Genomic DNA, 26,239 nt, shown 5'->3' on the forward strand with positions numbered 1-26,239 from the left:
TGATTCAAATGACTTGCGATTTCCCTTCTATTTCACACGTCACTGTGGTGCTGCTTTCTCAGCGCTGTATTAGAACCACTCGTTCACTTTGGCCATCGTGCAGAAGTGCAAGCCAGCTACTGAAAAAGAGGCCATGTCAAAATTTCATCGTCTTACAGCGCCTCTGGGAAATCACTTGATTAAGGCGAAGGGATAGAAACTGGTGTGTGTGTGTCTGTGTGTGCGTGCGCGCGTCTGTGAGAGATTTTATGCAGTTTGTGTTTCATCTCCTTAAGCCAAACATAAATACACCCATTTTCACCCATGTAGTGAAGTAAAGTACATCTGGTCTGTGAGTCTGAGAGTCGCCAGAATGTGGTTCTGCTGGATGCCAAAAATTATGTCCTGTTGCTTTTCTTATTGAAAAGTTTTTCTATTTTGGGTTGATCATAACAAGTGATGCTGATTTCCATCAAGTTGTTTCCTTGGTACACAGAGTCATACTCAATACCTGATTCGGTGGTGTCCAATTTAGGGATGGTATATTGTGAATGAATGAGTGTGCCATGTATTTTAATGAGGTAAACGAAATGAATGAATGGATGAAACTAATCATTGCATAGGATGGACCAACATACGATAGCAAACAGTTCTTTTTGTATAGATATAGATGAACGTATTGTGACTGTCATCCCTCTCGTCGCCAACGTTATTTCCACCGGTTCTGTTCCATCCCCGCTCAAACTTAAAAAAAAAAAAAAATAGACAACCTTGACAACGACAGAACCATCTTCAATGATCCATTACTAGCACTCAGTCACGCAACTCCAACATCATGCTCCATTCAGCTGTATGAAACTTTTCTGTCCGGATTCAGCTCACAAGCTGACGTTGGTTGCGTCGCCATTCTCTTTTTCCTTCATCGTTCTGACACATTTGACAGTATTAATCACACAATCCTCCTCCACCGTCTACATTCTGTTGGCATCTCTGGAACAGCGCTCTTCTGATTTATCTCGGACCTCTTCGACTATCATCACTTTGTCTTTGTCAACAACTGCAAGTCCCACACTTCCTCAGTCATCCATGTAGTCCCCCAAGGTTCCGTGCTCGGCCCCCGCCTCTTCTCAACGCACATGCTCTCCCTCTGTCAAATCATTCACCACCATGGACTCCATTTTCCTTTTTTCGATGACGATACTCAACTTTAAATCTCGACCAAATCTGTCATCCTCGACTGACTTTTTGACATCAAAACCCGAATGGACAAAAATGAAACCGCAATAAAACGGAACTCCTCATCACTATACCCAAAAGGTCACACCCTCCCCCTCCATTTGCATCCCTTGGCCGAATCATGGACTCCACTCTTTCACCAATCCGATATCGACCATATCACTTAACCCTGGAGAACTCAAGAACCCTTTTCTTATTTGGAAAATGATGAATTATACATGGGCGGCCCAGTAGTCCAGTGGTTAGCACGTCTATTTCACAGTGCAGAGGTACCGGGTTCAATTCCAGCTCCGGCCTCCCTGTGTGGAGTTTGCATGTTCTCCCCGGGCCTGCGTGGGTTTTCTCCGGGTACTCCGGTTTCCTCCCACGTTCCAAAAACATGCGTGGCAGGCTGATTGAACTCTCTAAAATTGTCCCTAGGTGTGAATGTGAGCGTGGATGGTTGTTTGTCTCTGTGTGCCCTGCGATTGGCTGGCAACCGATTCAGGGTGTCCCCTGCCTACTGCCCGAAGTCAGCTGGGATAGGCTCCAGCACCCCCCGTGACCCTAGTGAGGATCAAGCGGTTCGGAAAATGGATGGATAGATAAATTATACATTAAATGACTGCTATATGTTCACTGAACACCAAAATATATGTTTCTTCAAAAATTCACTGCTTTAATCCTAATTTACGATTAGGGCCAAATTTGACCCTTTGGGATTTAAGGGTAGTATTTGAGTAGCAGAATTTATAGGGGCCAAATTTGACCTCGTGGGTTCTCCAGGGTTAAACATCCTTTTTCTTTTCCACCCACGCAACATTGCACGCCTCCGTCGCTCCCTTTCCCAGACCACAGACAAGATAATCATTCACGCTTGCAGTCCTTTCAGATTCAACTACTGCAATAGCCTGTTCTTTGGACCTCCACTCATCTAGAAAAAAACTTGTCCAGAACTCTGCTGTCCACTTCCTCACCAACACCAGCCCCAGGGAACACATCTCCTCATCCTCCATCACCTCCACCTGCTCCTTGACCAACACTGCATCCAATACAAACCTCTCCTCCGAACCTGGCCCCTCCCTACCTCTCCGACCCATAGCAACATTCCTGTCCCACCCGGCCCCTCCGCTCTGCTGACTCGGCTCTCCTCGCACCCATCACCCGCACAGAGTGCCGGATTTCGGGGAAACCGAGCCTTCGTCGCAACGTCACAACCGATCAGGAACTCAGACTCTAGAAAAGTTCAAATCCTTTAAAAAAAAAAAGAAGAAAAAAAAAATATATATATACAGTATACATATATTTTTTAAAACTCTGTTGACTCTGTTGTCTCCGTTTTGTTGTCTTTGTTTGTCCTCCTTTTGAAAAGTGTCTGAGTGTCCAAAAATTGTTGAACAGTATAAATCAAAGGCATTATTATTATTATTATGTTTTGTGAAAGGCAAAAGTCCTCATTTTCACAAATGTGGTGGAAACAACCATTTACACAACATCCTTTTTACGAAGGTTTTGCAGTATCGCAGCCCTGATGAAATAGTTTCCCTCTGAGGTTAGACATAACCTTGTAATGCCTGCCTGAAGTGTTATTTTCAAGTCTGAAGTGTTCAGTTATACATTTTTTTATTCCGACACAAAAATGCATTTCATGTCTGAAAAGCTCTCAAATTACAATTGTAAGATGAAAAAAAAAAGTCCCACCTCTGTGTGCCGCCGCGTCAACTTTCAAAGCAAGTTCTTTTGACACACAACATCTCTGTAGAAACAAACCTCACTTGCTGGAATCTTACAAAGTAAGTCTGCTGGAGGCCTGCTACCTTTCAGTCCCTGTAATGCACCGCTCACTGATAAAATAATCGACAAGTTCTGGAAACATCGCTTGGTTCTAACACCTACATCGAAATCATGATGTGTTGGCGTCTCGATTTCCAACCAACTGCTGCTCAAGGACACCTCTCCATCCGAGCAACTTTGATACATGTAGCGCGACTATTTCTATTTATTTATTTATTTTTTGTGTGGGGGTTCATGATGCTTTTTTAAACAAAGCTGTTCATATTTACTGATTAAAGCATGAGTGGAACCTAATTTCTTTTCTCAGTGCTTTTCCGTGGCTCTATTTGTGCCCCACTTAGAAACGTACGCCTCCGTTTTTCCCCCTCCGTTTGTGCTCGGTGTTAGCGATCGTAGCTGTGGCGATTGGATATTCTCTTTCGCTCAAAGTTAGCTTTGCGCTTGAGGCAGCCCGTTGCTTGTCGAGAAGCCGCAGGAAGTACATCCTCTCCTGGGTCTTTTTCAGGACGGAGTTGATGTTGGTCTCCAACTTCAGGTCCCGAGAGACTGTCATTGAAGGCCTCGAGCCTCTCAATGGTTTCCGCAGGGCTACAGAGTCAGTGTGAGGGATTGCCGTGGCGAAGGATGTTTCCTGAAGTCCACGCTTATCTCTCCAGTCTATCATGAAGCTTCCCTCCACTTAATTAAACTTTGCCATTAGAAAGAGTAAAGTATAAATAGGTGGAGTTTGGGTGTTCTCCCCATGCTTGTGTGGGTTTTCTCTGGGTATTCAGTGCGAGATTAATGAAAAGTTCTAGTCAAAATGAACAATAGGTTAAAATGTAAGTGTGAATGTTTTATTTTTTTGCCCTGCCACGACTTGTGACCAGTCCAGACTGTAATCCACCTCATGACCAAGGGCAGCTTTTCTGTTCCGCTTTATCCTCACAAGGGTGGGTGCTGGAGCCTATCCCAGCCGTCTTCGGGCAGTAGGCGGGGGACATCCTGAACTGGTTGCCAGCCAATCGCAGGGCACACAGAGACGAACAACCATCTGCACTCACACTCACACCTAGGGACAATTTTTAGAGTATTCAATCAGCCTGCAATGCATGTTTTTGGAACGCGGGAGGGAACCGGAGTACCCGGACAAAACCCACGCAAGCCCGGGGAGAACATGCAAACTCCACACGGGAGTTGCTGGAATTGAACCCGGTACCTCTGCACTGTGAGGTTGACGTGCTAACCACTGGACCACCGGGTCGCCCTCTGTAGCACCCTAAAGGATGATTTGGAAGACCACAACAGCAGGACTCCTCCAGCATCTTGCACCGAGCTGCATTAATTATTTGTTTATTCCCCAAGCTCCGTGATGTTTTTAAATTAAATCATCAGCCCCGGAGCTCTCGCACGAGAAGGTAAATGTAGCGTGCTTATGGTCACAACTTGAGTAAATAGTGCCACACTATTTGTAAACTTAGCCTGGATTCACGACACGCAACATAATCAACGCAATTATGTTCCTTAGTTGACGACAATGCCGCAGCGCGTGGATACATAGAGACATTTTTTAGGCCTCATTAGTCTGCCTCATCTGCATGTTAGCCTTCATTATTCAAAGCATGACCAGCAAAGACTCAGGGGGGGGTTCTCAGATCTTTCCTGTTAACCGCAGCTAAGTGCTAGCCTGCACTTGACCCCATTTGCACTTTCCGTGTTCTCATTAGCTGGTATAGAAAAGACACTATCAGGAACAAGACCGTGACTGGGATCTTGCATCTTTTCATATTTTGGATGATTTGGTTATTTGATTGACCACGTAATGTTAGTGAATAATTAAAGGGCTGTAATTTCTTTTTAACAATTGAGGGTGAATACAATAAGCAGAAGATATCTTGAATTCATAAGTCAATTTTGTCTCCCCTTTGACCTGTTTTTTGAGGTCATTTTCAGAGCTTGTATTGTTTCTAAATGTTAAACCAATAACACCGTTTACTTTTTGAAATGTCGGATTGCTTTTCAAAGACAATTTTAGAGATGCAAAAAACTTTGTACACGTTGATTCTGACAGCCTGACACATTTGCTGTTCCTCCTGATCACTTTTTAACAAAACAGGCTGGTCGCCCATTAAGTGGAAATGTTTGTCTTCTGTATTCATAATCATTCTTTAACCAAACAAAAATATGCTTTATTTTTATCTGAATATCCGATTATTTGATATAATTTTCAGTCAGATATCCGAATGCCAAACTATCAGATAGCCGCAGCTCGTCTTTACATGGCTGCAGCCTTACTAGCAATTAAATATTGATGAATCAGCTAATAAAAATGTTATTTTCATTGTTTTCTATTGACCCAAAATATTTTCTGGTTGCTTAAGCACTTTTTTGAACTCTGATGCTCCAGCTTCAGTAACTAAATGAAAACTGAGCTGTCTTTTTTGGTCAATTGCTGTTGCTTTGGAAGGTAGGGGCTTATTGTGCGCCGCCTGACATCATCAGTCTCCTTTTGTGAAAATCATTCAATTTTTTTTTTTTTTTACTTTGGCTCATAAATCCAATCTGGGGAATCGACCAACCGTGGCGCCGCTCCACATTTCTCAGAGTAGGTTGGACCACGGTGGTGAATTGTAAGCTCTATTGATTTGGGGAGGAAGAAGCATGAAATTCTTTTTACTTGCCAGGATGAATCTTATCTTTGTACTTTCAAAATGTACTGTTGTCCCGAATAATCAATATGTATGTCCTATAAAAGATCTTGACGTCTCAGTTTCTAGTCCTAATAATAAATATTGCATCGTTTTTCAGCCTTTGCTAAGGTAACATCAGCATACCACTTTGGCTACGGGGACAAAGATAAGTACTTGCAGTCATTGAAATGACCTAAATTGGAGAAAATGATCTCCAAATAACAAATGGGTTTCAATTGTGTTACAAACTATTGTGGGGTCATAAAGGAGCTCCATCTGTTCTATCAACAGCTTTATAATCATGATTCACACTGCAGAAATTAGAAAAGGCATGTTAAAGTTATGGTGCTCTGTATCCACAGGTATATTCAAATGAGACTAAATTAAATTCAAATTAGCATTTTGGATGATACTACCTGTATATATTAATGTTTGGAAGTGTCTTAATAAAACATTCAAAATTCTAAATCCACAAAGCATCATAGCATCCTAAACATGCACTTACACCACCAGTGTCAAACTCAAGGCCCGGGGGCCAGATCTGGCCCGCCACATCATTTTATGTGGCCCTCGAAAGCAAATCAAACACGTCAACTTCCATGATGCCTGCTAAAATTTCAAATTCTCATATGTAATAAATAAGAGACATCCTGTAAGCATTTTCTTGTGACCAAACCCCTCATTACAGTAACTTAAACCATAGTGGAATAAACTGTAATTATTGACTTTTTATTATAAGGTTTCAGTCGCCCACAACAAAAACGAGTCTGACACCCCTGACTTGCACACTCCCAAATAGACAGTAAAATGTTTGACGATTGGATTTTCACATGTGGAGGCAGCATTTTGCCGTTGAATTTCACGTCAGGTGGTGAAGAACACCCGCCCCCATGTCAACTTAAACCCAACATTTGACAAATGTGCTGATTTTCACAAGTGAATACCAATCACACTGTTTACGAAAGATAATGTGTGGTCCCATTGTAGCACATTTTAGCTTTGACATCATTGGGAGATTGGTGTGAAAATCGTTGATGTCCGTCCATCCTAGCTGCAAAGTCATGGATGGAGAAATGGGATGTGATAGTGTTAGCACTGTACCTCCTATGTCACAAAACGGCTAGTTTGCAAACACGTTCTGAAATGGGCGGTGAACCAAAGATTTACTTGGTTGTTTCATTCCACACTTGTTGGGTGGGCACTGGGCAGGCAGTCTACAGGACCCTATTTCTATTGTAGAAAAATATGTCCCATTAAAGCTTCTTTCTGAAAATGCGTCTGTGATTAAGCCATACTAAATTTTCACCCTACTGTTTTGGAGTAATATTACAGCTACTTTACATAATAACCGCCCCCGCAGTGAGTTTCTCAGCCCACGTGTCGGCTGTTTGATTGGATAAAGAACAGCAGTCGGACTACACAGTTTCAAACACGACGTTATGTCAAAGCCCAAAAATAAATCGTCGTGCGTTCAGTTTTTTGGGATGCAAAATAATGGTTAGGCTCTTAAGGGGGAAGTCAACCCAAAAATGTTCTTGACAATAATATGTTCTATGCAACCCGGCATTCTGATGTAACATTTCATTTGTGGAATACTTCTTGCGGGCTAGGGAATCCATTCTTATACAAAACACGGCATTGTGTAAGACTTGTTTTTTAAAATTTACTGTCGTTTCCTTGTTCCTCGTCCCAACCTGTTTTAGGACAAATCCACAAGCAAGGCTGTCATGATTCTTAATGAGCCAGTGAAAATGTTGTTCAAGTGATGCCGAAAAAAAGGGAGTCAGAAGAGGGATATCACAGAGACTTGACCAATGTTCCCTCTAATTTTTACCTGACCAAAACCTGCGATCATAACAAGCTACGTGATGTTGTGTGTCATGAAAAAAAATTCCAATCACTTTTACATCAAAATAGAACATATCGTTGAATGGGGATTTATGACTGGATTAAAATAGGTCCAAGTTTGTTTGATTATTCTAGCACCCAGGTTAGTTTCAGCATAATTAATTACGCCAATCTGCTTAACTATGGTCCCCATTGTTTTAATAAAACACGAGAATTCCTAGTCACCCGACCTTCGAAATGTGCAAAAGAATAATAATAATAATAATTAATAAAAACAGCGGGCAGCCTGGTGGTCCAGTGGTTAGCCCGTCGACCTCACAGTGCAGAGGTACCGGGTTCAATTCCGGCTCCAGCCTCCCTGTGTGGAGTTTGCATGTTCTCCCCGGGCCTGTGTGGGTTTTCTCCGGGTACTCCGATTTCCTCCCACATTCCAAAAACATGCATTGCAGGCTGATTGAGCACTCAAAATTGTCCTTAGGTGTGAGTGTGAGCGCGGATGGCTGTTCGCGTCTCTGTGTGCCCTGCGATTGGCTGGCAACCGGTTCTGGGTGTCCCCCGCCTACTGCCCGAGGACAGCTGGGATAGGCTCCAGCACCCCCCGCGACCCTTGTGAGGATAAACGGATCGGAAAATGAATGAATGAATAAAAACAACATATATTTCAAGTGACCAATGGGCATTTAACACGTTTCATGTGGTCAACAATATCGATTTTAAAGCGTGTATTCTAAACATCTCAATGACATTTGTTTCTGACATTCAACTCGGACTGCAAATCAGAATGTAAACATCATATTCCATCAGCACCGGTTCCTGCCTGCCTGCATGCAGTCAAAGATGCCAAAGGCCTGAATGACGCCATTAGGCAAAATGAAATTGAGATGAAACCCAGTGCAGGAAAAATCCCGGCGGTTCTCCATGCTGCTCTTTGAGCTTTTTTGCTGCTGGTGACCTACATCCGTGACATGAACGTTTACATCATCTCCGCCTGGCCTCTCTTCAATATTTTAGCCGCTTTACAAAAAGAGGACACTGCTTCAATTTTAAGGGGAACTATACCCTTGGTGAAAGGGCCATTTTCGTCTTCCTCTGATGTTAATCTGTCTTCGGTGTATAGAGAAGAAATGATGAGCACACACAATTTGACTCTGTTGAGGGCGTTGTTTTGAGTTGTCAGTTAGAGTTTTGACTAGGCCGCTGGGTTGAATCTTAATTCTTCATTTAATAAGATAATTTTGGGCGGTTCTCCCCTTTTTCCAAGTTTTTGCGAAAGGTTTGCTGAAAGCTTTTTTTGTTCCAGCATAACGGCGCCACAGCTCACAAAGCAAAGTCCATAATTGAATGTAAAATTGTAATCATTTGTAATCAATACTATGCACGTATTGAAATCCCACACATGGCGTTGCACTGATCTCTTCCAATAAGTCACATCAAATACGTACCATCTCCAAAGCGATTCTTTGTCATTTCATTGAAATTTGTTTCTTGTCTTACCCACGCAATGATCTGTTCTCTCACCCAAAAGCTAATATTTGAGAAGGAAAATCTAATATTTAGCAACGGGTTAGTGCTCTGACTCCCGTATTTGCTCTCTGATGAATCACTTGATGTCTTGTGAAGGAGCTCCACCTACCGCAGCCATATTGTAACATGCTGCTGACACACCAGTTTGGTAGGATTCGTCATCACGTTATGATGTCATGACGTGTATATCAGCCCAAGGGACCAAATTCAAGATTTTATTTAACTGAGTGTGACCCTCTTTTTCTGTTTGTTTGTTTTTTTCAGTAATAATGTCACACTATATGACAGTTTTGTTCAGTATCGTTGGTACAGAAAAGAAACACTGGTAGATTTAGCAAGCTCATTGTAACTTGTATTGAAAAGAAGATGATAATATGCGTCACTGTATTTCGTCCTGATGTCGTCACTGATGGTGTTTGTCTGTACTTGGTTTTCACCGTATGCGATTGCCACTCACAAGGGCCAAATTCATTCGAGGATTGCGTGGCTTTAGCATCGTGCTAACCAGGAAGAATTCATCAAACCGATAGCGGCTAATCAACGTGCGGTGAAATGTGTCATAAAGTGAGACTAAGCACAATGTGTCTCGATGTGGCAGTGGGATTTCTGTATTTAAATGAGGTAACGCGCATATATTTGGCAGAGAAATTGCCCACTTCCATGCTAATGAGCCTCATTGAGAAACAACGTTTGACTACTGCCAGCGCTAATAGCAGTTTGAGTGAGGCAAATAACCGTTTAAAAAAGATGGTGTAAACTTGGCGCTCCTGTGGAAGTGTCTTTTTGTCGCATTATGACCTGCGACATCAATGTACAATGCCGTCCGAAACGACGTAGCTCGGTCTCTCATGGGTAAACGATAGCTTGGTCTCTTTTCTGATTTAAGCCAAATCTCATTGCATATCGAGTTGGTCGTTGAGCAGATAATGAATGTCAGCCGGAAGCAAGTCAAACAACGTGCTCATCCGGCCACCTGGTCACGGGTTTTGAATATTGAAGAGAGGAGCTTTGGATCAGCGGGATGTTCCGAGGAATTTAGAGGGCACCGAGTTACATGCTGAAAGGGGAGGATCCTTTCTCATTTCCAGTAGCAACATCATAATCCCTGCGTGGGTTCTCATCATTGCAGACTTCCATTGTGGTGATATTGAGCCCCCTGTCTCCCAAGCCCCATGGCTTTGCGTGATTACCTTAGCGCCTGAAATTCAATGCGACAACCTTATAAAAATAGACGTTCAAACCAGAGGGTCTAGCACGTGGATTCAACTGGTGATATGATGAGACATGTCAACAAAGACGTGAAGCTCTCTTGATACAAACGTTTGCCTGAAGGAAAAACCGGAAGGGGGATCTGGTTTGTCCTTGTGAGTGCAGCACCATATCAAGGATTCCAAAGAAGGTCAGTAGAGGAGAAATAATAGGCTCATCCAGCATGACACTTTGCAGTGTAATCCTGGAAGAGTTAATGGCACACTCAGGTGTGGCAGCCATGGCTCATAAATTTTTACTAAGGAAGATTTATTCATAAATCATAGACATCTCTGTATGTAGAGTTTATTGTGTTTGTGTCATCGTGTCTCGCTGAGGTGTTGAACAGATTTACAACAGAGTGGTGTCTGGTACAATTGCTCGCTAATCCCGTGGATTAATTTAACGAGTTCCAGGGATTAGTCTGTGTCAGACGAACAGATTCGAAAGTGTCAAGTGAAAACACCGGATGTATCATGTTACTTCCTCTGGAGTTGGGAAGAAATTCATCGATTATCCAACTAATTTTAGCAGACTGAGCGGGATTCAAACATGACGCATCCATCTACATACTGTACATCTTCAGAAATACCTAATATGTAGCGCAGTTTTATAGCGGTTAGCACATCTGCCTCACAGTTTGGAGCTTTGGGGTTTGACTCTGTGGAGATTTCATGCTCACCCTCCAGCTGCGTAGGTTTTCTTTGGCTACTGCTTACATTCCAATAACATATTTAATTGTTTTGCTTATTTTGATTCGATAGAAAATAATGAATATCAATCATTGTGGTCCGATTTGGAAAAACCAGAGTGTAAATTTTTCTGTCTTTGTCGTCGGGTTTAACAGTTAACTGTTGAACCTGTATTATTTTGCACTTCAATTTCTTTTGAACAAAGACGAAAACTCATGGTTCTGTAACTGCAGAGTGACTCTTCTACCTTTAGTCAAAAACAAATAAAAAGTCTTTCTTTCACATTATCTGATATTGGTTTAATAGAAATTTAGCATCTATGGTCATGGTGGTATCGGTTACGTGGTATCTGTATTGCCGAGTACTCAAGAGTTGAGATCGGATCACTATGAAAGAAAAAGGAAATCCCTGTAACATACCAAAATCTTTCTGGTTCCTTTTGAGGACTATGAGAGGCTTATGTAATACAGGGTTTTTGGGTTTCAAGAGAGTTGCTGATGTACATGAAAAGGTTGTGAGGGAGTAGCAATTTTCTTTGAAAACAGTCAGTTAGCCAACTACTAATTCAAAACCGACATATTATGCAAATTAAGTCAATCGGATTTATAATTTTATTTGTCCGGATGCACAGATTTGCTTTAGCGAACAAAATTGGAATCGAAACAGCCGCACACACTTGATTGCTTGAGCAGGTTGTCGATGCGGTGGTTGAGCATATTTGTTTACACACACTTAGAGCAATTTTTTCCAGATTCAGCGACATCTAAATACCCCAAAACAATTTAAAACTTTCTTGGCAGCGAAATGTGTGTCGATCAGTGTCATCAGGGTGAATAATATGAATGAACTTTCAAAACATACCAATAAAGTGTCAACGCTGTGTCTACAAATGCAACGTCTGTCCTTTTATATGAGAATCATTTAATGCACATGTGTCAAACTCAAGGCCCAGGGGCCAGATGTGGCTCGCCACATAATTTTATGTGGCCCGCGAAAGCAGCTCAAACATGTCAACTTCCATGATCCCTTCTAAAATGTCTACCAACATTTTTAATTCTCACATGAGATGTATTCGAAGCATTTTCTTGTTACCAAACCCCTCATGATAGTAACTTAAACAATAGTTGAATCAACAGTTATTGTTGACTTCTTTATATGGTTTCAGTCATAACGGCGCTCCAAGTGAAATGGTAACTCAAATGTGACCCGCGCCCCAAATGAGTTTAACACCCATGATTTAATGGTTACATCAGTATATTTTTGTACAACCAAACTCTCCTTGGTTTTAACTTTTGCGCTTATGAAAACATTTTCCGTGATGTCAAAAACGGTTTATTCCCAATCCCATAACGCATTGTTGGTGCGCTAATTTTTTTTCTTAAATGGCGCATTGACGAGGTATTTCAAATAGACTGTCACCCGACACAGCTCTCGCCCGTGTGAAAATCATTTATCTGACTTTGATTGTTTTAAAATCCATTTTTTTGCTTCCCATTACCATAGTTGAGAGCTGATTTTTATGCGCGCTCAGTCTCCGCAGAGGCCTCTGAGATGATGTGGGCCCGTGCTCATTGAAAGAAAATGGCATTCGAAAATGTCACGTTAAAATCTCAGTCAAAGATGATGAGGCATAATCACTCCCAACTGATAGCACAACAAAAGAGGACATGGGGGGTGCAAGGGGAGTTTTTCTATTTGTGTGTTTCGGGGGATGAAATGTCTCATTTAATCCGTTCAGAAAAAAAAAGCGAGAGAGGAAAAAGAGAGAAAAGAATCAAATGCATCCCTTTGTGCATGTGTATTGTGTATGTGGGGAGTGCTGTATGTTGGAGTGGGCACTCGGCAGGTGTACAGTATTCGTGCACATGTGTTTGTGTAGTGATGTCATCATCAAAAGAAGCCAGTTGATGTCCCCGACGCGCTGTGCAGCATTTCCCACTCCCGCTTCTTTGTGCTCAGTGATTTATATGACCCAGCCACATTTTGAGTCACATCAAATGTGACAGGTGAAGCAAAGTCGAGGCCTGGCACTCCTTGGGAGCGGGGACTTTGGAGGGGGAAAAAGAAATGTTAAAAGCTCTACTTTTGCACGAAGCGGGCATTTAATTTGAAACGCATATCTCCTGACTCCAACACGCATGATTCGAATGATCAGCTGATCGACACGCTCTTTACAAGCTCGATAGTGATCCTGATCATTTGAATTACGTTGGGTGACTCAATGCCACGAAAATAACATCGCACTCTCTTTATCAAAGAGATATTATCTTATAATGGCGACGTACAAAAGCACACAGTCAACAAATGCAGTCTCCCATTTTTGTATTGACATTTTAATTACCTCATTGAACTGCACGACGGTGAAATTTCTTGAAGAAGCGGTTCATTAAAAATCAACTCCACACAATTTTGAGATTTGTTTAATCAATGAATCAACAAATCAGCTTGGAATAATCAGTTATCACACGTGCCGTGTCCCCAGTCGCAGCGCTCGGTGCCTAGCGCCGTTTTTGGTGCATTCTGAATAAGATAAGATAAAACCTTTATTTGTCTCTCACAATGGAGAAATTCCCAATTTACAGCAGCAAAATTATGAAAGGGAGAAATAGAAGAACAAAAAGTATCTAAGTTATAAAATATAAATATAAGCATATTAAAAATGGGTGAGTGGGGGTGAGTCCAGGATTTCAGGTGCGTCTATTCAATAGCCTGACAGCAGTCGGCAGGAACGAGCGGCAGTACCTCTCCTTCTTGCAGCACGGGTGTAGCAGTCTCTGGCTGAATCAATCAATGTTCCGAGGCACATAACCCAATGAGTGAACTCCCAGTGCTGTCAGGGTGGCCTGGAGGGGGTGGGAGGGTCTGTCCATCAGAGCTTTTAGCTTGGCTAGCATCCTCATGTTGTCCACCTCCTCCAGAGTGTCCAGGGAGCAGCCGAATTACAAATTTGAGCAACGTTCAAGTTTCCGAACGGTCGCGCTGAGATTATTTTCGACCGCGGCCCTCATGCGCAAGAAACTGAAACTGTCTGCTCTTCCCATCTCCCACAGTGAAATAAAGACGGACTGCTCATAAAAATGAAGATAAATAAGCCTATGGAGGCTTGCAAGGTCGAATGCTTGCAATAGAAAGCTGAGGGGGGATTTATCTGTGTTTGTAATGGCAATGCTCTCTGCTCTCTGTCAATTGAAGATTTGTGTGCATTATTATAGCCCGTTCCCCATTTCTCGACCTTTTGAAAATGAAGTCTTTTGTCTTTTATTTTGGCCTCGGATCTTATTTGCCATGTGTGTGCAAAAGAACGCTGGCACAGAGTGATAGAAGCTAGCTAAGAGTGAAAGTGGTGCACTAATGGAGTCATTTGTCCACCAAACCACTCTGGAGCTTTTACCGTTATTGCTTCTCGGGTAGCTAAACTTGTGTAAAGATGGTCGCTTGACAGTCAACTGTGGCTCATGAGGCTTTCTTTCATTGGCTTTCATGGATCAATTGCTGTATTTTTTTTTTAGATCACAGGAAGCCATTTTGACATTGGACATGTGGATTTTCTTGTTAAAACCTCATCTTGATACAAAACATGCAATCATACTCATTCAAAGGGAAAATTTACACTTTTATTGTCAGATACTGTAGTTGGATTTCGATGATGCAGCCAAACATCATTTATTTTCAAAATGGAAAATGTTAAATGGCGAAAGCATTATTTAAAAAGTATTATGATTGTTAATTCCCTTTACTGACTCCCTAGATTTGAAATTATTGTTACCAGTGTCTGACAGAAAATCTGCAATGTTTTGCAGGATTCCGAGAGACGGAAAACTCTTTTGTAAAAAAACAAACAAAAAAAAAACAGTTAATTTATTTATCAACCATTATTTTATTTCATTAATCACATCACATCTTGTGCAGGCCCCATTCGATCCAACAAATTGCACATACAGGCCAAAAATGAGAATATGATGTTAGCTTTTCAGGGAAATGTCATTACTGCTCAAAAGAATAATTACAAGGCTGCTGCTACTCGCCTCGCAGCACGATATTGCTCACACGTTTATAACGGTCCGAATGGTGCAACATTGGAGAGGGACCCGCGAAGACTGATTGTCACCTCTTTGTATTAGAATGAGCAAAATGTGACATCTCTGTTTTTCTCTCGATGAGTCAGTTCACAGCCTTTACAATGGTCTGATTCTGAATAATAGTCATCTCAAATCTAAATTTCTCTTGTTTCGGAGTTCTGTGGTTGTGTGCGTTTGCAGTTTGAATGAACGATAACATGGATTATCGTGTCTGCGGAGTTTGCATGTTCTCCCCCGTGCCTGCGTGGGTTTTCTCCGGGTACTCCGGTTTCCTCCCACATTCCAAAAAACATGCATGGCAGGCTGATTGAACACTCTAAATTGTCCCTAAGTGTGAGTGTGAACGGTAGTTTGTCTATGTGTGCCCTGCGATTGGTTGGCAACCGGTTCAGGGTGTCCTCAGAAAATAGATGGATGGATAGAACAAAACGTCATCTGTGTCATCTCCATCAGACGCATGCACTTCAGGGCCATGGGATGAGTTCCGAAACCATTCGAGTTTGGCGTCTTTGGTCGCATTCACTTCAATAGCTCTGTTTTTCTTATTCTTGCCTTTTTCTGCGCCAACATTGCTCTCTCCATTATTCATCTTGACTATTGACTGCATCGTCTTGGCTGTGTGAAGCAAAGCTAATTAGTTTACATTTTTGGGACAAAATGCTGACTCTTCGCTGAGTCTCGACCAAGTGTACTGATTGGCTGACGGCCAGGAAGTGAGTGGTGGCGTGGGGGTGAGGATTAGGTGTGGGGTCTGGGGGGAGGGGGGCGGGTCGATACCTGATGTGTGTGTGTGTGTGTGAGAGAGAGAGAGAGAGATAGACGCCCCCTGGTGGCCCACAGGGAAAATGCACAGTGCTCCAGGTGAGCCTAGCAGCAGACGGATTGCAGAATATGCGTTTTGATTTGGGTTTTTTTTTCAGTTCTTTAGTTTTCTTACGCTTCGCGTCATGTGACAGTGCCATCAATAGTTTGTGACAGAAATACAGGAAGACTGGAAGAGTCACAGAAAGGCAATGAAGTTGACTTCGTTGGAATTGGTTGATTCGTGGATGTAGGTGCACTTTAGGTTCAGGTACCCTTAAGATGAATATTCCTAACTTTTTTTCTGAGTAATACTCATTAAAATAAAATAGTCGGAGTACAGCATTTTAATATTTTTATCAAACACTGTTGATGATACAGTATTGTCTTGTAAGAAATGCATAATTAGTCAGTGACAATGTTTTTCTATCCTCTTCTAGGTTTCCAGCTCTTGTAAGACAGAGAACACTGTGAACGCCAGCTGCTCCAGTTCCCGTTGATGCTGGTGGAGGCTCAATATTCCGCTTCCCGCCAACTCCGCCTGCGCCAAGTCCACCTCCCTCCCCCTGCCATGGAGATGAGCAGCGAGCCTGGCATCGAAAGGTTGGGGTCCAGTTCTGAGAAACAGAGCAGCAGTCTCACAGACATCCTGGCCGCCATGTCCACAGAAGATCTGGGTGGTTCTGTGAGAAATGGACGTGCTCAGCTGGACAGGGATCAGCCCAGAAGGACTCAACCGTCACGTCCTCAGTTGACTGGAAGGAAGTTCTCTCTGCAGGAGAGAGGCACTTACCACTCCTGCGGAGGGGGCTACACACACATCTCTCCTCGGGTAGCTCGAAGGCCCACGGTGGAGTCGAAACGTGTGTCCATATCAGACTCACAGGTGAGTATTCATTGAAGTAGAGACCATTTTCCTGGAGTTGTTGTTGTTATTGTTTTTGTTTGTTTGTTTGTTTTTGTTTTTTGGTATTGGAAAAAAAATAAACACAAAACTAAATTTGGACTTGCGGAACCACCAAAAAAAGTTTTGATGACCAACACGGAATTGCTCATGTGTGCATAACGTTTGTAAGGAAAATATCCATGAGTAGTATTATGTAAAATTTACAATAGAGCGGGGGTCACGAACCATGAAACGCCATACAGCGAGGCGACACAGTGCTATCAAACTGGATCGTAATTTTTAACGTAATTGCAGGCAGGCAAGCGAGCACATTGTTTCGCGCCAAAAATGTGATTCACAGACATAAAGTGCATAGCCATTGATCTGTGATGCTAAAGCGGGGAGTTCAGCAGAGGAGGCTGCAGCGCTGCACGACTAATTGTTCAAAAACAACCATGAGAGAGAGAGAGAGAGAGAGAGGGAGAGAAACCGAAACCTCTGGTGCTCATTTGAGAGCTCACCAATATTTTTATGAGCAGCACCACTTTTGAGCTTATACAATATGTATGGGGGGGGTTTTTTGTTTGTTTTGGTCACGGACTAATTCTTCATTTCAATACTGTGTCATCAACAATGTTTTATAAAAATATTAAAATGCTATACTCTTTTATTTTAATGACTACTACACAGAAAATAAGTTCGGAATATTCATCTGAAGGGTAAAATTTCAGGATGAACCTGAAGTGCACCTACCAATCAACCAATACAATTCCGACGACGTCAACTTCATTGCCTTTCTGTGACTATTCCAGTCTCCCTGTATTTCTGTCACAAACTATTTAGTTTAGGTGAGTTTTTCCCGCTTTTTTTTAAATCCACTGCCCTATTTTGTCATCTCATTATTTTGCACAAACCAATCAAAGCATTGCTAGCAGTCCAAAACTGGCAGGCTAAGCACTGAGGTAGTTACAATCGTAGAATAATTGCATCAGTCTCCCCGACGTGAAGTTTTTTTTTTTTTTTTAATTTCCAATTTGGCTTGAATATGCAAATTTAGCGTTGTCATTGATAGCACAAATTGCACTGTCGAAAATGATGAATTTTTTTTTCTTTTCCTTGTCTAACTGATTTATAGTGAATTGTTGTTGCTTATCAACAACCCAATTAAACAAAACCTCCATGATGACAACAGTATTTTGTTTTTAAACATAAAATGAAAAAAACAAACAAACCAAAAAACAAACCTTTTTTCCCCTGATGCCTCTGAACCAAAGCAACCCAGAGTTTCACCTGTTAATATACTTGACCATACTAAACTCTTCTTTCGAACTCTCGTTCTCATCCCTGCCCACACTCTATCACGGTAGTCAGCAATCTCCAACACAAAATCCTCATCCCAGCTGTGATTTTTATTTTTCCGGGGGGGGGGGGGGGGTTGTTAGCCCTGCAAGCAAAACCTTATATAACCTGCTTCATGAGCTGCTGCTGTATTTTATTTTTTATTTTTTTTGTCATGCTATTCCCGTCTGTTTTTGCACCATCGACAAAATGTTCTTCCCCTGCTCTCAGCCTTGGAACACAAGCCTCAGGCGGTGCTCCGGCTCTAGCCACCGCCACCTACCAACTCTCGTCCATCCATTTTTACTGGGGATCCATCTCTTGATCCTACAATTTCAGCACTCACTTGCTTTGCCGTGTGTGTGTGTGTGTGTGTGTGTGTGTGTGTGTGTGTGTGTGTGTGTGTGTGTGTGTGTGTGTGTGTGTGTGTGTCCAAAGCCTCTGACCGTTCTGTCGTTTGCTCTCCTCCACTGGCTGGCTGACACTGATCTGTAGTGACGGTGGTTGCTATGGTACCGCAAAGCAGCCTTTCAAAGCAATACCACTCTAATGGACTTGCAGATAGTAAACACCAACTACTGACTGCACCATCGACTAGCCGGCAAAAGAAATCAACTTTGGAAACCAACAGCAGCGTGTTGATTCTGTATCTTTGTTCCTTTTTTTTTTTCTTAGCCTGTGTGCGTTAGTATTGATTATTGATTATGTTTCTACTCTCCCACTTTCCTGTCCTAATTTTTACCCCTGCAGGATTGTATCCAGTTGAACCAGTATAAGTTGAAGAGTGAAATTGGAAAGGTGAGTTTGGCGGAGTGTGAATGGCGCTTCCCTGTTTCACTGTGAATTTGCGGCTTTTCACGGCACGTGTGCACACTATACAATGAAAACAAACTTCATTTATCCCGTGATGGGGGAAGGAATTAGAACAACTGTTCAAATGTTGAGGCTCATTGATTTTAACCCTTTCAGGGACAGCGGTTACTCCAGTGGACAGCTTACCATGTTATCAGGTTACAGGATACATGAAAGGGTTAATATAGTGCAATATAAATTTGTAGCTGTGTAAATATTCTCGATTAAATACGGTCAGTTTTGGTGCTGTCAGCGATGCCCTTAACCATATGTTTCTGTCGTGATCTGTTTTTGCATTAAAAGGGACAAAACATTAGAAACACATTATCTTTGACAGAGACATATGACCTTTTAATGCAGGGGTGTCAAAGTCGTTTTTGTCATGGGCCACATTTTAGATACCGTTTCCCTTGGCGGGCCGTTATGACCGAAACCATATAAAAAAGGCAATAATAATGGTTTATTTCAACTATTGTTTAAGTTACTGTACTGAGGGGGTTGGTTCCAAAAAAATGCTTACAGTATGTCTCTTATTTATTACATGTGAGAATTTTAAATTTTGGTAGAGATTTTAGCAAGCATCATGGAAGTTGACATGTTTGATTTGCCTTTGCGGGCCACATAAAATGATGTGGCGGGCCAGATCTGGCCCCCGGGCCTTGAGTTTGACACCTATTTTTTAATGCATGTATTTTATGATTAAACCTTTAAGAAGAGGATGACCATATATTTGTTACGAATGTTGGAAAAAAAACTATCAGTGAATGCCCGACATACATTGCTTGCAGCAATTTCGGCTCATTTTGTCTGCTTTTTGGAAAATTGGTCGGAATAATACACAAATAATTATAGTGTCAGTTAGTTAAAGACATAAAGCATGCAACCTGTCTTCCACATGTTTGGTTTACTTTAAAAGCAGCGCTGTGACAGAGATACTCCAGGCAGACGACCCAACCGAAAGTAGCACAGTAAGTAGAGATCCTGGAGTGGTGAAGCTGTACAGGCCAAAAACGTTGGTTTTGAAAAGATTCAGTGCAGCCTTCTTGGATGTCTGAATTTGTTTTCATTAATGAACAGCAAACTATGGGGGTAAAACCTGCCTTGACAACTGCATCTTTATTTTTTGTTTTGCAGGGTTCCTATGGTGTGGTCAAACTTGCATACAATGAGGATGATGACAAACATTATGTAAGTCGGCAAACTTATTTACCAGTTAGCAACCAGTAAATTATATATACTGGATATTTTTTCTCCACCACAGTTATTCCACACATGTCTAAGTTTTGCTTTTTTCATCACCAGTAGTTTTTAAATGATATATTCTTCTCGGTTTTCTTTACTTGGTGGAAACCAATTTGCCAGACAATGCATGTCTGTGCTTTTTACGCCCACTGCCTAACCCGAGCACCTACATGTGGTTCTAATGCTGGGGGGAAAAAAAATGCTGGATAAATGGAAAAAAAAAAGGTGAACTGTGTTTTCAGTAAAATGTTCATGAGGAGGAGTGTTTTTTTTTTTGTTTGGAGATGTCTTTTAAAAAAAAAAAGCATTCTTATTTTTCGAACCATTCACTGCTGACACTGATTGTTGAGTGTGACAGAAATGGTAGCCTCTTGGGACAGATTGTGGGTTACTGCAGCTTGTCTCCGGGGACATCTGAGTATCCATCCATGCATTTTCTAATCCGCTTATTCTCACAAGGGTCGCGGGCGGGCTGGAGCCTATCCCAGATGTCTTCAGACAGTAGGTGGGAGGTGGGAGGAGGGGGGCACCCTGAATTGGTTTGCCAATGACATCGGAGTATAATCCTAAATAACAGTGACAGGAATCAAGAGTGGAGCAGATGAATAATGGCAGATGTAAAAGGTTGATTCTGTTCCCTGGTCATTTGAATTGCATAAAAAAAAATAATAATAAATTGGCCGACGCCCACTCAATGTCAGGTTTACACCTTTTGAGAGATTTTCCTCCACGGTTAATGTTCACAACAAAACATTGTCACCAATGGACAATTCAGAATGTTCAATTAATGCATGTTTTTGGAACGTGTGAGAAGGCTGGAGGATCTGGAGAAAAAAAAAAACAACAACACGGAGCTGAATCACAAACCCTAAAACTCAGAACTGTGAGACAGACTCTCGAAACTCTCGACCACCAGGCTGCACGTAATCCATCCGTCCTTTAAATGTGATCTCACCACTACTTATAAGATGCCAGAAGTTACTTTTGCAGTCGCAAACTTTCTGTCAGCATTAGCTTTTTGTTTTCTTTCTTTCATCATAGGTGAAGGTCTCAATAACGCAATACTATCATAAAAACGGGTTAGTTTTCGATAGAGACAATTTTTTTTACAGTCAAGGCTTTAATTATAATGCTGTGAGGTCGCATATACACACCTGCCAATACATTGTTTCTGTTATAGATAATCAATTAAATAAAGACTTCGTTGATTGTTTTAGCTTGTCGAAATCTTACGGTAACCGGATCAAAAATTGCTTTTTTGCTTTGCAGGCCATGAAAGTGGTGTCCAAGAAGAAGTTAATGAAGCAGTGTGGTTTTCCACGTAAGTCAAGGCCCTCCTGCCTTCAAAAACAAAAAAGGTTGTTTTTATTTTGCAAAAAAAAAAAAACCCCATCAGGAATATGAGGATTACTTTTTTTATAAAGCATTCCCTGTATGGATGAAGAAAAAAAATCATCAAAGCATGTTTGTAAATTGGTTTTGAGGCCCATTGGCATTGAATTGCTGCATCAAACGGGCTTTTAGAAAGGGTCTAATCACGCTATTTTATCCATTGTGGTGTGTGTGCATGTGCGTGTGTGTGTTTTAATGAAGGCATTAAAATGATTTTGTTGCATGAAGAGACTGCCAATATACCAAATAATGATTACTTTTTCTATGTGACCAAGTCATTAACACCCACTCCCCCTATCAATTCAACTCTGGTTGCTATCGCTAATCAATGCAGCTGTTTCCAAGTGTGTCTTAGGTTGTGTGTGTGTGTGTGTGTGTGTGTGCGTGTGTGTGTTTGTGCGAGTGCACCATGAAATGTATTTCGCATTTCTCGATTGTGTGTTTGTTGATGAAAAGATGGCATATGCTAGGATATGTCGTATTCTGAGAAGAGATCAAGTTTGAATGTTTTTCTAAATTTGTGCATGTGCACACTTTGGGGACTGCAGGTCGTCCACCTCCAAGAGGACCAAAGGTAGTCCAAGGAGAGCAGCCCAAATTCTTGGGACCATTGGAAAGAGTCTACCAAGAGATCGCCATCCTCAAAAAGCTCGATCATGTCAATATTGTGAAACTAGTGGAGGTGAGTTGATCAAGTTTTTTATTTTTATTTATTTTACGGTAAACACGAATACAGGTACATACTGGATCCAATCACACTGACAATAGAAGATGGATTTTTCTGATTCACCCACTCACTCATCATGGAATCTTAATTTATTGTCATTGCCTATGCACTAATATAGTGCTCCAAAATTCACGTTACAACCCATCCAAAAGACACAAACCGTGACCAACAGAGAGAACCAGAATGGAAAAGCCTGGCTGGTCACTAAAATTGTCACGGATTTTCTTCGATGAAAAACAAAAACATAAGGAAGTGGGAGGCGGGGAAGCAAGTCCCAAACTTTGCTCTTTCAACTCATTCAATCCCAGCCATTTTCACACAGAGTATTTGGTTCTCATGCTATATAAACATGGAGCCTACCAAAATGAAGTTTGGACTCTCTTCTGTCTGCAGAAAAAAAAGTTTTTCTTTTTCCATTCTTCAGCAATCGGCATTACAAAATGGCTAGGTTTCATGAAAATGGCGATTCCTGGGCAAAGAAACGGAGAAAAAGAGCTTTTTGTAAAAGCATGCATTTCAAGCACGTGAGGCACCACTGCCACCTACTGGTCGCTTTTTTACATGATTTACAATGCAAACGGCTTATTCTCATTCACAGATTGCATGAGACTCTCCTCCTCTCTATGACGCAAAAAAAAAAAAGACTTAGACGTACAAGTACGTCCTTGGTAGGCGTGGCCTAATTTTAAAAAGACGTACAAGTACGTCTTATGGAATGAAAGACTTAAGGGAGGGGCACAGTATGGGATTGGAAAAAAACCCCTCTGCAACAGCCACATGTGTAGGTGGCATAAAGAAACGACTCAAATACTTGCGGGGGCAGATGTAACATGGGCGGCGACTGCAGCCTTTTAAGGTACGCTGCACCTCCTCAGTACACCTGAAGGAGAGGTTCTTGGGGGGTGACAAAAAGATTTTGATTAGAGTGTTGTGTATGCCGTTGTATGAGCATGTGAAAGTGTGTCTGTATGTCTGTGTCCTCGATCACCAGCCAGCTCGCAAAACAACATGGTCTCGTTGCAATGGAGATGACCTCCCTGACTCCTGAACTGTGACACCAAGCCCAATAAAATGAGGGGGGTGAGTGAGAGAGGGGAGGCTCCAGCGTCTGCTGGCATAAACATCCAGGAGATAAGGGTTCCAATCATTAGATTGGTCATGCCACGTTTTTCTTTGGACTCGACCTGCAACCATATCGGTGCACCTGATTGTTCCCTGAATTTTTCTCGGGTCAAAAGAACTTTCATTGTGGGTTGACTAGGAGACTGCATTCCAGTCCTTTTTTAATTTATTTTTTGGTCTCGTTATGAATATCGAAGCCCACACAGTGCTGAGCATTATAAATGTTTTGTGTCCATTTGTCACAGATGGCTGGGACAAGCAGGAATATCATCCATGCTGAGTCATAGAGTACCGCTTTTTTTATTTTCAATTAAGTTACTCGTTTAATCTCTCTTAGTCAGCTACTACATTAGTCAGCAGCCGCCAGTAAAAGTACCACCTCGCGCGGGGTCAGAATCTTCTTTCTGTGTGATGACTTACTACTTTTAAAACTATATTTGGAAAGAGTCATATTTCCATGATTACCGCATGCGTTTCAGCCAACTAGCTTTCATTAAACCGGCCATGTGTGAATTAGAAATGAAATTTACTACAAATGACGAAAAGTTTCTGAGTATTACCAATAGTCATGTTGCGATTATGTATATTGAAATATAAATAGCAAATATGTCAAAAAACAAAAACAAAAAACTTCCAGTCTAAGCCACATTAACTCGCACTAGTTGTGCCATTTTGACTGGTTCATTTTCCACTTGTCTTTCTGCGAGCATTTAATGATCCATTATTGTGTAATGATCCATGATTAAAATGCAAACGATACATTTACCAAAAAAAAAAAAAATCAATTACTTCTCCCACCCCTTTTACATCGAATTAATTCTTTCATTAGAGGATGGCTTTTATTCGCCTCAACAGCATCTTCAAGCTACTAGATTATAAACCAACATTCCCAGATGAACTTATACACTTCAGGCCTGACTTTGACAGACCTTTATCTTCCCCTCTTGTCGTTTAGCTCCGGTGATGACATGTCTGTTTCTTAAAGACGGCATCGGTTAGATTGAAGCAAGCCATTGCGGGGGGATGACATTTTAAAATGAAAGCTTCCTCTGCTGTCTGTTGCCGAACTGTAAAGCTGCTTTAAATGTGCCTTGACAGAACAGGTTGAAGAGTTAACAACGGGTGGGTCGAAAACGACTTTGCAGCTGTCACAAGGTCTCCTTTATTGATTTATTGATTTATTTTTGAATGTCAGTCGGCATATCCGTCATGCACAGAAAGTCATTTTTTTCTAAATGATGCGTTGCTTATTTATAGCATGCGGTCTCAGCCTGTCATTCACTGCCGTGTTCGTCGTCTAACAGGTGCTGGATGATCCTTCCGAGGATAACCTTCACATGGGTATGCACGCTGCATTCTCTTTCTTCTCTGCTTTTTTTTTTTTTGGGGGCCACTTCAGTAACTGGCCTTCTTATCACTAATTCAGTTTGTCCTGAGCTTCCCTTTCCATCTCCTCGAGGCGCACGCGAACCCTCATCAGCACTGCTAGGTCACAGTTGGAACGTCAAACATCTCACTTGCTTGATACAGCCCATTTACACAATTCAATGGTCCAACTTACTGTTGGCTCGCGAGACTGCGCGGCGGCCAAACGTCATGTCATGTTTGCATGAATTAATGACTTATTTTGTCTCTGGCGTTCATATTTACTGATGCAGTCTTTTTTTTTTTCCCTGACAGTATTCGAGCTGATGCGCAAAGGGTGAGTGCAACGTGTCTTTTGTTAATATTTGAAGGCTCATCCCCTCGGTTTCTCTTCCTCCTCTTCCCCTCATTTCTTCATTCCCTCCATCCATCCGCCCTCAGCCTCCGCCTTTTGAATGTTCTGCTACTGGGCTCAGTGCCGGTCTTTGCGCCTTTTCTTGGCTTCAAAGGGATTTGTAATAAGTTCATGCTTATTACCAGAAGAAGTCAGCTCCTGCATGCACGGGCTGCCTCCCCCAGAAAGCTAAAAATGGGATCAAATGAAATGAGACCTGTTGTTATTACGTAAGAGTGCGGGGAACGCGGTTAAACATTACATGCTTGCATGCATACGGTTGATCGGATTTACGATTTGATCTTTTAATCTTGAAGCGCAAGGTCACGAAAAAGGCATGTTGTTGATTGCGAAGATGATCCACAACAATCAGTTTGATCGAACTGTTTTCTATGGAGTAAGCAATGTGCATTTACAATGACCAAAAAAATGACTGACAACATCAGTTACCTGTTTCTAATTTAATAACATCCTATGCAAAAGTTCTATTGATATATTTTGATTCAAACGAGAGAAGCAAAATATTGAAAATGTATCCTTCTAGCATTCAGGGTCGAAAACTTCATTAATGACCAATCGTGATGACGTTTTGTTTGGTCAGACACGAGTACTGTCCTGTACCTGCTGTACAAGTGATCTCGAGCAGGTGACTGCACATTTAACTCAATTTGTGTCTGACCGTGTTGTGAAATCACTTCACTCTAACATCTCTCCTGAAAGAGGGAAATAAATGTCTTAATGGGGATCGTGAAAATGTAATTGGTCCAGATGAATCCATGACTCCCTCTTTCTTTTTTATTCATTCATTTTCCGAACCGCTTAATCCTCACTAGGGTCGCGGGGTGTGCTGGAGCCTATCCCAGCCGTCTTCGGGCAGTAGGCGGGGGACACCCTGAACCGGTTGCCAGCCAATCGCAGGGCACACAGAGATGAACAACCATGCGCACTCACACTCACACCTAGGGACAATTTAGTGTGTTCAATCAGCCTGCCATGCATGTTTTTGGAACGCGGGAGGAAACCGCAGTACCCAGAGAAAACCCACGCAGGCCCGGGGAGAACATGCAAACTC

General features: G+C 41.9%; 1 protein-coding gene across 2 annotated transcripts in view; it reads left to right on the forward strand.

Moving 5' to 3' along the window:
- Positions 1 to 26,239, forward strand: part of camkk1a (calcium/calmodulin-dependent protein kinase kinase 1, alpha a) — a 44,965-nt gene that overhangs the window by 2,125 nt on the left and 16,601 nt on the right. For both annotated transcript variants that reach the window (XM_086130242.1, XM_086130243.1), the window contains exons 2-8: positions 16,290 to 16,735; positions 18,824 to 18,871; positions 20,060 to 20,113; positions 21,437 to 21,488; positions 22,108 to 22,241; positions 24,713 to 24,749; positions 25,089 to 25,110. In XM_086130242.1, the coding sequence (XP_085986368.1) occupies positions 16,349 to 16,735; positions 18,824 to 18,871; positions 20,060 to 20,113; positions 21,437 to 21,488; positions 22,108 to 22,241; positions 24,713 to 24,749; positions 25,089 to 25,110 (734 nt within the window). In that variant the 5' untranslated portion in view covers positions 16,290 to 16,348. The remainder of the gene's footprint in view (positions 1 to 16,289; positions 16,736 to 18,823; positions 18,872 to 20,059; positions 20,114 to 21,436; positions 21,489 to 22,107; positions 22,242 to 24,712; positions 24,750 to 25,088; positions 25,111 to 26,239) is intronic.

This window comes from Hippocampus guttulatus, chromosome 15 (genome assembly GCF_054856545.1).
Source record: "Hippocampus guttulatus isolate MCC_2025c chromosome 15, RoL_Hgut_1.0, whole genome shotgun sequence".
NCBI classification, from domain to species: domain Eukaryota; kingdom Metazoa; phylum Chordata; class Actinopteri; order Syngnathiformes; family Syngnathidae; genus Hippocampus; species Hippocampus guttulatus.